The sequence below is a fragment of the Dipodomys ordii genome, unplaced genomic scaffold, assembly GCF_000151885.1.
Source record: "Dipodomys ordii isolate 6190 unplaced genomic scaffold, Dord_2.0 Scaffold70, whole genome shotgun sequence".
In the NCBI taxonomy this organism is placed as follows: Eukaryota; Metazoa; Chordata; class Mammalia; order Rodentia; family Heteromyidae; genus Dipodomys; species Dipodomys ordii.
This window is the reverse complement of record NW_012267286.1, coordinates 11,748,753-11,760,058: the sequence shown is the minus strand read 5'-3', so window position 1 is coordinate 11,760,058 and position 11,306 is coordinate 11,748,753. Positions and strand designations below refer to the sequence as shown.

The 11,306-nt window shown below is 36.1% G+C and overlaps 1 protein-coding gene across 2 annotated transcripts in view; it reads right to left on the bottom strand.

The window, feature by feature from the left end:
* Positions 1 to 1,769: 1,769 nt before the first annotated feature.
* The window catches only part of Dnajb14 (DnaJ (Hsp40) homolog, subfamily B, member 14), a 35,526-nt gene continuing 25,989 nt past the window's right edge, over positions 1,770 to 11,306 (bottom strand). Inside the window, exons 5-8 of one of the 2 annotated variants that reach the window (XM_013023811.1) lie at positions 10,090 to 10,184; positions 9,262 to 9,371; positions 8,431 to 8,603; positions 1,770 to 6,552 (exon numbers count right to left, since the gene is read on the bottom strand). In XM_013023811.1, coding sequence (XP_012879265.1) covers positions 6,428 to 6,552; positions 8,431 to 8,603; positions 9,262 to 9,371; positions 10,090 to 10,184 — 503 coding nt within the window. In that variant the 3' untranslated portion in view covers positions 1,770 to 6,427. Of the gene's footprint in view, positions 6,553 to 8,426; positions 8,604 to 9,261; positions 9,372 to 10,089; positions 10,185 to 11,306 lie in introns of both variants that reach the window. The other variant, XM_013023812.1, reaches the window with a different exon arrangement.

Below are 11,306 nucleotides of genomic sequence, written 5' to 3'. Positions count from 1 at the left end.
CGGCGCCCCCGGAAGCATTTGTTACGCTTTCACGGCCAAGTGACTAGAACTTCCGGAGAAACCCCGCGAAGGAACTGAGAGCGCGCGCGACGGCTCGGAACGCCCCGCCCCTTCCGGGCAGAGGCGAGCTGCTGCCTGCGCCTGCGCGCCGCCGTCTGGAGGAAGCGCGCGGGGTTGCTTTCCTCTGAATTTCCCCCCGAGTTGCCGCTACGGTTTGTGCTGCAGGGCATCCTGGTTGGCACGAAGAAGATGCACGCGTGTCACTTGTTTTCCTGAGCCTTTATCGTAACATCTTTTTGTGTGTATCGGTCCCGGGTCTTGAACTCAGGGCCTGGGCACTGTCCCTGAGCTTTTTGTGCTCAAGGCTAGCGCTCTACCACTTGAACCACAGCCCCACGTCGGCCTTGTGTGTGCATGTATGTGTGCGTGTGTGTATGTGTGTGTGCATGTGTGTGCGTGTGTGTATGTGTGTGCGTGTGTGTGCGTGTATGTGTGTGTGCGTGCTTGTGTGTGTGCGTGTATGTGTGTGTGCGTGCGTGTATGTGTGCGTGCATGTGTGCGTGCGTGCATGTATGTGTGCATGTGTGTGTGTGCATGTGTGTGTGTGCGTGTGTGTGTGCATGTGTGTGTGCATGTGTGTGTGTGTGCATGTGTGTGTGTGTGCATGTGTGTGTGTGCATGTGTGTGTGTGCATGCGTGTGTGTGTGTGCATGCGTGTGTGTGTGTGTGCATGCGTGTGTGCATGTGTGTGGGGGGAAACTTAATGGGAGATGAGTGCCTCACGGACTTTTCTGCCCTGGCTGGTTTCGAACCCTGATCGTCTTACCTCAGTCTCCTGAGTAGTTAGGATTACAGGCGTGAGCCACCTCTGGCCTAAAACCTTTCCTTGCTGTTGAAACTTGGAGGTTTAATATTGAAAAACTGAAGAGCATGCACCAGATTGCTTGTAACCAGAAGCCCCAGGTTCCTAGGTGTTCCAGTCTCTTGACTTGCCCACGGGAGTCCCTGTTCCTGCTCTTTCCTCAAAGCGTTCTCTAGATTGTGGGCAGATTCCCTGGCTCTTGACTGCTGCTGAACCTCCTAAAGACTATACTGCCTTTGTGTTTTGTTTGGTGCCTTGGTTATTAGACTTACAAAACTAGTACGATTAGAAAACTGAAGTCAAAGGGAGGAGTCTCCAATCGCCTGGGGTGTGGATCTGTGAAGGACTCAATTCTGTGGAGCCTGCACAGTGCACCACAAGATATTTAACCACATCCCTGGCCTCCCACTCCCTAGATTCCGGTGGCAAACTCCATGTGGCACCAGAGATCACCTGGGATGGCAAAGTCACACACCAATGGAGGAAGCCTTAGTCTCTCCTAGGTAAATGAAAGTTTATGACTTTAGTTGATTTTCTCATTTCCATGAATTTTTTTGTTATGACCACCAGCCTAACAAACTCTGCCTGAAATATTTTAAGGTGTTCATTTTACTCCGACTTACCTCCTCTTTGAGGTTTCATCTTGAAGCTCATTTTCTCAGAGAAACCTTCCTCCACTCTTGCAGACTTATTTAGGTCTGCCTGGATCCATGATCTCATACTCTTATCACATTTATCAAGATTGTAACTATTATTTTCTTTGCTATGTAAACTCCATAGGTTGCAAAAAATCTTATTCAGTTATTTAATTCCCAGCACCTACTTCGTTACCTAGGATATATATAAGGCATCCGTAGTTTTTTTTGAGTAGTTGAATAAAAAGAGTATAAAATATGATAGACAAATCTTATGATGAGAACAAAGCTGTTTTATTAATATACCGAGATAAACTACAGACTGAAAGACAAAAATTCATAAATCATTCATTAGAACATTCATTAAAAATCAAATGCATTTCCATTAAGAGTTCACAGAAAATTTTATTTTATGTAAGTCTGCTATAACCTTAAATATTTTATAAATCAGACACTTTATTTTTAAACCTAATTATATAATCTTTAATGCACTATAGACAAAGTAATATCTCTTTCATCAGTTTATCTTTTACAAGGCTTCCATTAAAGTCCCATCACACCTTGAAAATTACCTGTAGCTTTTTAAAACATAAATATTAAACTTTAAATGGAGAGTTTACACAGCAATCTAAACTAAAAGCAAAGCAAAAAAAAAGCACTTAACATAAATACAAAACATCAATTATGTTTCTTCTTATAGTCAGCCAACTAAAAAAGTTCATTTCAAAAGTAATGACTAAAAATTTCTCAGTGTTGCTGAAAAATCTCACTATTCTAATGGTATCTTCAGATGGCAAAGCTGAGTATCAGTATATAGAAAGTGCAGTCTTGTGCTGAAGTGACTGACTTGCTCTATCCATGCCAGGTGTCATCTGCTATGTAAATTACCAGACAGTTTAGCAACCAGTCACCCCCAATTTTAACAGCTTACTAAACATTTCAAGAAACACATATCCTTACATATTTCCAGATTGCTAGATTGAAAATGATATAATTATGTGTCAAGATGGGCCTTCTAGTCGGAATATCTGCATTAAAGCATGAAAAAAAAGCAACAAAGAATTCACACCAATAAAATTCTTTAAACCGATTTCAAATTCAGAAAAATACCCACAGCTAATAACTAATGGAAGCCCTGCTCTGTGCAAATACAGTAGTATATATTAAACAATCACACATCTGAGGTATTAGCTGGAAAAAATATATATACACTTATACATGGACACATCACAGAATATTCACAAATCTATTGGCCCCTACACCAGCAGATAAAAGGAATCACATAACAGGAAAAAGTTACACAAGGGGAAATTTACAAAAGAAATATGGTCACATAATCCTTAATATAAGGAGTATGTTTTAAATTAATGTTTTGAGGAAAGATGTTTCCATTTATATGGAAGAATCTATTTAATAATAATGAAACCAAAGAAGTCTACTTTAGGACCATATCACCTGCCAGTCTATTAAAGGAGTGTGCAAGAATTCCTTGAGAGCCTCACCCTCCCACTTTGTTTAGCATAGTTCTGGGCACTGAACCCACCACCTCACGTATGCTAGGCTGTACCACCAGAGCTATGCCTTCAGCCCTGTTTTTTGTTATTTTTGATACAGAGTCTTGCTATTTATCAGGCTGGAGTCAAACTCACATCTGCCTGAGCCTCCCAGGTGCTGATATTATAAATGTCTTACTACCATGCCCAGATTCTGTCTACTTTTTAGTTGTTTGAAAAAGTTTGGAGGTACTTGTCAAGACTTCTTTTGTTTTTTACCAGTCTATAGGAATTTTGTGAACTTTAGATAGTACAATGTGGCCACTGGAGGTTTTAGCCATTTTTTGAAGATTAAAATTAATATTTATCGTTTATTTTAATTAGTTCTACTCAGATGGTCCTGTTCGTTGCTTCAGGCAGTAGGAAGAGGGACAGTAATACAGGTAGCACTGAACCCAAGCTCCAGGAGATGCTAAATAAATGTACACATTTTCCTCTTTTAACCACTGGTCCTATGTGATAATACTTGTTTAACGGACAAGATGGCTCATTTGGTTCTCAGGTCTTCACTGCTTTAAAAAGGCAGACAATTTTTTAAAAAAAAATGAAATAGGAATACAGTAAGTAACATTAGCACGTCACATGTTAAAAAGCTGCATTTTAAAATATTGAGCATATAAGGGAAATCACATCTTTTTTTCTCTTTATTTTATAGATTAGTGGAAAAAGTTGAACAGGAAGAAAAATTAAGCATGAAAGTGCAATTAAAGTTAAAGGCTGGCATTCCACATTCCTGTTCTTGTGAACACCTGAGTTGACACAGAAGCAGAGTAACTGAATACCCTGGCAGACATATACCTAAGGACAGCACTTTCTGCTACCAAAGCTTTGCAAATCACACACAGAAGTATGCAATGGTTTGAATCACTTAGGCACTCAAATGCAACCAGTTCCCAAAAGATGGTTTTCCACTTAGATCAGTAATAAATGAATAACTTGAAATTTCTCATTACCGAAGATTCAATTATTTTATTTGATCAAATTTGAAAATGTGCAAATGATTGACTACTGACTACTAGTCTATCTGGGAACAAAGAAATCAAAAGATGAGGAGAAAAGGTACTATTGCTTTTCCCCCTTATAGAAATAATAATAGTGTTGTGCGATGTGTAGTATATTTATTGTACATTGTGGTATGTGTTGTGTGTATTGTTGTGTATGTGCATGGGGATAAAAATATAATGCATTAATGAACAGAACTGCTGCCAGACTTACAAAATACAAGTTAGAGAACTAAGTTAATAAGCTAAATCAAGGGCTTTGAGCCGTGATTAAACAAATGAAACTTTAAAGTTCATGTAGCTGAAAATAACAGCAAAATGCTGAGATTGTTTTTTAACTTATTAAAGAAGAGCAAACATGAGAATCATATATCTCAGGATATCTGAAGTCTTCTTTTGTAATTTTAACCTAAAATTCAGATCCTTATTGGGCCATTACACCATGACATAGGTGACATTAAGGACTCAGTCTTTACTTGCATACTTTATATGTGGCTTAAATTGTCAGATACTCAATCAATCACTTCTCACAATAGTCTGACATTTTTATTTCATCAAACACGTTTCTTAGAATAGATTATGAAATATAATGGGATGTAGCAATGAACCTGAAACATAATACTGTCCAAAAGCCAGGTATGCAATTATGATGTGTATTTATTTTCACTCAAGTTCACCTATGCCCTTAAAACTGGCATTTAAGGAGAAATAGTCAATAGGTTTAATTTTTGTTAGTATCCACAACAGTGCAAATTCCCCATTAAAACTGGAAAGGTGAATAATTTTTTTCATTCAAATCTTTCTGAAACATACCAACTTTCAAAATTAGTTAGAATGCTATAAACTTATTTTTAAATAAACAAAACTTATATAGGTTGAAGAAAAGCTGTCCAGGTTTTCTAGGACAGGAAGTTCAGTTTCAGCTGCTGACTTAAGCATTTCTATTGGCTTTCTTGGAAAAGGGGATAGAAGAGAACATTTTTAAGAGAATATTATTACTGTGGTTTTATTCAACATATTCCATGAATCAACGAGACCTAGAAAAAAATCTTTAAACAAAAAAACAAAGCCACTATACCTAGCATATTCTCACTTGCAAAAAAAAATTACCAAAAATAACGTTTCTTCACTGTATGAAGCAAAAACATTAAAATACTACAACGGTTAAACAACAGAAATCAAATAGTTTCATATCCAATATATAGGCACCAAAAACTCTTGACTTGTTAGTCTTTTTTTTCCTAATTTATTCTATGGATTTAATTATAAGGTTAACTGAAATGCTCACTGGAGAACAGATTTTTTTAACGGATGCCTTACTATGTCACTATTACTGCTCACTTGCATGTGGCCAAACCAATCATGCTCCGATCAGTAAGTGATTAAATATACTTATTTATTTAGGAGTCGGCAATGAAAGGCACAAAGCTGTATGCTTATATAATTTTCTCATTACTTATTTGTAGAAGAATCCATTTGCTTTTGAATCCTGCATAAATGGCCACTAAGGAATGCAAATTTCCATGGGGGGAAAGTTAGTTCTTTCCTTCATAAATTCTAGCAACCTTCAAAGGCATGGTAAGGAAACATTTGGGGCTAAGATTTAGTTAATGGAATTGCAAATGGCATAACTATAATTCTCTGTTGACAACTCTTTTAGTTATCTTCATATTTTCTTGAAAATCTATAAGTATAGCAATGTTGTTTCTATTATGGCTTAACAATTCATGAAACTAAAGAGCAAACTCATACTCAGCTCACTTATCTCAATACATATTCTGGAATATAATGGTAATATGTAAAATATCATTTTTTCTAAGGAGATAATGCTATAAGATTTTACTTAAAACAGTTTGGGGATTTTTGTTCTTTCTGTTTGAAAAAGTTTCACTGTTTTAAATTCCATATATTCAATACCTAACAGGGAAAATGTAATTGGTCATACAGCATGTATTCCATCAACTTAAATAAATGTCTCATGAAGCCAAAGACTAAAATAATTTAAATAAAAAGGCAATTCCTGTATTGTACACAAAACAATCATTTCATAAATATTTACATGATGTAGGAAATAATGGGGAAATCACTAAAACTGGTGCTACAGGTGTGAGAATCCTCTCAAGACATTTTTAGTTAGGAATCATAGAAGCTTTTAAGATGAAAAATAATTGCAGATGCATACTGAAATATTAATAATTTTAGTCTTCAGTTCTTATGACTTAAATAAGCCAGTAGGTCATAAACAGTCCAAGATTTCAGGAACCAACTACTCAGTGTAGTTTTTAATATCAAATCTTTTTCTTCAGCTCTCATGATGAAACTAAATTTACAGAAACCATAAATAGTATACTAAAAGGTATAAACATGAATTCCAGTTCATCCTCCTTTATAGAGACTGGTGAGCCGCTCCAGTTCCTTACAGTTGTCCATGCTCAGAGCATCTGCCTTTCTTCGGAGTCGGTCATCACGGTATACTTTTGCGGCATACTGCATGTCTGTTTCTGTTATCAAACAAAAATATTTTTGCTAATTAATAATTCATATCACCCAGCTGCTTAAATTTAAAAGAATGCTTCATGGAAGATTTTCAATGTCTGATAAGTGGCTAAATGAAAAAAGAAAAATCCAAGTACCAATATTAAAATCCATTATTAGTAGCAAACTGTTCTTTAAATGAAAACCTTACCTAAAGTCTAGTATGTCACACAACAAAAAAGAAATAAGGATTTAGAATCCTGCCTAGTCTTGAACACAATGGGTTAAAAAGCACGGCTCAGAAGCCTCATCCTGAAAACATGTCATTCAAGGCAGGCAGTGGTTAATCTTTTGTTAAGTATCACATAATTCCCAAACTTAAGCATAAAGTTTAAAATCTTGCTCTGATTTTATATATAAAAAAATACACACGGTGGTACTGAAGGAACAGGAAAATGCTTGTGTAACCACAATAGTGACCTTCATTGAACAAGCAAGTGCTTCTGTGCTCCAGTGTGAGGACAGGACAGTTACTAATGACAAATACGAGAACCACAAATGAAAACGCCTTGGTTCCTTCCTCTCAGCCATTTCACGGCTTACTTGCTTGTCAATAGTAATTTTGAAATTTACTTCAAAAAAAAAAGTGGGAGTACTTAGAGACAATATAATCAAAAAGGGGTGTAGGGGGGGAGAATCAACTGCTTTATAGAAGACAGTAGCCAAAATAGAGACCGCCTGGTCTACATATATCAGTGAGACCACATTTAATATATACTCAGGTAAAAAATGTAATATTCTTGAGCCAGGGGTTGGTGGCTTACGCCTGTAATCCTAGCTACTCAGGAGGCTGAGATCTGAGGATCACGGTTCAAAGCCAGCACGGGCAGGAAAGTCTGTGAGACTCTTATCTTCAATAAACCACTAGAAAACTGGAAGTGGCGCTGTAGCTCAAGTGGTAGAGTGCTTACCTTGAGCTGAAGAGCCCAGGGACAGCACTCAAGCCCAGAGTTCAAGCCCCACGACCAACAATAAATAAATAAATAAATAAAATGTAATACTCTATTTGTAACAATTCAATCAGCTGAGTTAGGACTAGCAATTCAATTAATAATACTCTTTACATTTTACTTACAAATAATATACTTATAAAATTACTTATAAATAATACACTTGTAAAATAATACACTTCTCAAAACCTAAAAGTTAACACTGGTGACTCATGCCTGTAATCCTAGCTTACTCAGGAGACTGAGATCTGAGGATCGCTGTTCAAAGCCAGCTTGGGTAGGAAAGTCATCCATAAGACATCTCTAATTCAGAGCTCCCCATTACTCCCCCCTGCCCTCCCCCCCCCCCACAAGCCCAGAAGTAGAGCTGTGACTCAAGTGGTAGAGTACTAGCCTTGAGAAAAAGAAAAGAAATAAAAGCCAGGGACAGTGCCCAGGTCCTGAGTTCAAGCCCTGTGAATGGCAGAAAACCAAAAACCAAAACCAAAAACCACCGCCACCAAAAACATTCCAGAAATCCTAAGAGTTAATAAAACAAAGCTCACCCGGAATAACAGGACCTAAATTGAAATATAAATCTCCAATTCCTAACCTTCTCTTCTATCAGTTTATTTCAAATTACTCCTTTTGTTTTAAAAAACCAGAATGGTTAAAAAAAAGTCTGCAACAGACATAATTTTTCCCCTTGAATATTTCTGTTGGCAAGTGCTTGTCTCCATGGTTGAGTAGATGAGGAGCCCTCTGATTTAAGGGCTTGGCTGTAACAATTTTGTGTACTAAGCTCCAACTATGTACTAGGTAATGCCAGAGTCATTTTTTGACAAGGGAATTTTATAGTAATCAATCCCAAAGACTAAAAAAGTTTAAAAGATGTTAAATATTTGACAGACTTACTTTGTTGTCTTTCTTTCCAGCAATTATTTCGAATATTAGTAACATAATCTTCTTCTACACTTTTTTCTACCTTTTGTAGTAACATTCCTTTATATTCATTTTTAAAGTCCTTGTTGACATAATAAACAACACCCAGGTTTTCAGTCTGCATTTTAATTGTTTGCCCTGATCCACTGCAAAAGAGATACAAGACCATTTTTAAAAAATTAAAGTGGATATTCTAACATGCTACTACAAACTGAAGTAACAAAAATTATTTAAAAGATAATACTAATAATATTTATATTCTCTCAAATTGCTTAAAATCATAATTTCATGAGACCACACTTTGAAAATACTACGTGCTTACTAAGTTCTCTCAATTTTTAGTTAACAAAGTCTTATTTGGAAGAAATAACTTACTTTCATTGTGGACTAAGCCTGTTTTTAGTGACTATAAAGTCATTGCCAATATGATGTTAGCCTAAAATACATTGTGTAACATTCAAGTTGTCGAGAAGAAATGTTGAATTAACTTTGTTTTGGCCTGACCTTAGTATTTCCCACTTAGTAACACAAATCTATGTAACATCAATTATTTTTCTTTTTGTTTTAAAGTTATTTTTCTTTTATATCTTGTCAACACATAACATATTAAATGCAAATTTAATACAGTACTTCTGTCATTCATAGTGTAACAAATGTAAACTAAAAACACAAATCTGAAAATTTAAACTTATTATATTTGTACTAAATGTACACATAAAAAATTTAGAACATGAAACCTTTTCACAGAAGTTAGATAAGAAAGGACAAAAATTAATTTTTGTAAAACTTCACTTAGCTACTTACGATCTGGGGTATAAGGAATAAGGAGGATTAGAGACCATCAGTTGGCTTAATAATGACACCAGGATCAATACAATAATGGGCATCAGCTGGATAAACACAGAAAAACCTCCCTGTTAAAAAAATCAAACAACAAACTATAATCTATATGTAGGCTGTCAACAACCCAATGGTTATTATATACTTTTATAGGCAAAAATGGACATTTGCGATCATCATTTCAATCATCATCTTCACTGCTTTCAAGTCTGATTGTACAGTGATTCCTTTCCAATGTTTGAAACCCAGATATAATTCAACCTCACTTTACAAAGGAGTAAGTCCTTGTCTCTCTCTCACACAGACATAGAAACTACCAACACACTGCAGATCACAAAACTAATTTTATCTGGGATCTGAGGGTGGAAGATGGAAACGCAAGGACCCAGGTTTTTAATTTCTAGTCTGGCACCTGTTCCCTTTCCACCTCATGTAACTCAATTACTATTGGCACTTAGATACTACTGCATTAGAACAAAAGTTGCTTCTAATTTGAATTTTCCTGTATAATTCCATATCCTTTAGGACTAAAAAAGAAGGAACCTTCATAGTATGTATAGCACAGTGGATCTTCACTAGAATCATAGAATAACAAACCTGAGGCTATCATACTACCCAAACACCCCTATCCTGACCCGGACATACAGTAGCCCCAGGGGATTTTCTAGTCTCTTCTGAATCTCTGGTAAGAGAAAGCGCATTTCCTACTTTCCCTATTTTCACACAACCCAAATGGCTTTCCTCAAGCAGAAAATGGCCATTTCATAATTTCTAAGCTTATGACAAACATACATCTGCTCTTTCTTCTTCTCTTTCATGTCCACTGTGTCGATGTTGATGTTGATGGCTATAGCCAGCACGGCCATTTGAAAATGAATGCACACTACCTAGAAAATTAGAAGCAAGGTTAAATCAGAGGTGTCATAATTCTAATCAGAACAATGTATTTTCTCTTCTTAAAGATGACTGAAAATAATAGATGTTTATTTTTAGCAATTTACTGCCTCCTCCTATGATTGATGAGTAAATGGAAATTGGGAATGATTCTTCCCAGACTTTACATTCTTTAAAGGGGTGGCAAAAGTTTATTTTTTATGAAAGTCAGGGAAGGAATTCTTCAGCAATATTTACATGTATGAAGACTTTTTTGGTAGTTTTGATTTTTTTTGTTTTTGTTTTCTGGTACTGGGACATGAACTCAGGGCCTGGGCACTATCCCTTAGGTCCTTTGGCTCAATGCTAGTGCTCTACCACTGGAGTCACAGCAATTCTTCCAGCTTTTTCTGGTGGCTAATTGGAGATAAGAGTTTTATGGACTTTCCTACCCAGGCTGGCTGTGAACCAACATTATCAGATCTCAGCTTCCTGAGTAGTTAGGATGACAAGTGTGAGTCACCTGTGCTGGGCATAGTTTTTTTGTTTTTTTTTTTTTGTTTTCTTTTTCTTTTATAACAATCTTTGGATCAGATCACTGCTCTGAAAGTTTGATTTTGCCTTTAAATGAATCACAAACATTGCTAGAAATCAAGAGATAGCAGGTTAATTCATGTTTTAAAAAACTGTCTAAAGTATCATAGATGGACATTCAAGTTGTTTTCAAAAGTGATGAATCAGAGAAGGTTATTACTGGCAAAATAAACTGTTATAACTAGCAAAAAACTGCAAATAAACTACAGAAAAGTTCACTATTGCCTCAAAGACTTCTCATTGTTCTTAAAACAGTTTCAGCCAAAATTACTAGTTTTGATTACTTTTCTGTGAAAGTTATGTATTCATATATGTCAAAATGAAGGTTGTATTTTCGTGTGTGTGTGTGTGTGTGTGTGTATCTATTTTTCCTTCAAGGATCTTTGGTAAAAATACCTCATCGATGATTACAGCCTTTCTTCACAATAGTCAGTGAGTACCAGCAGGTAAAGTCATATTCATAAAGATTCTCCTCATCTTGAATGTTTAACTCAGCACTTTAAGTTAATATTGTTAACAAGCCAGGACTATCATTTTAACTT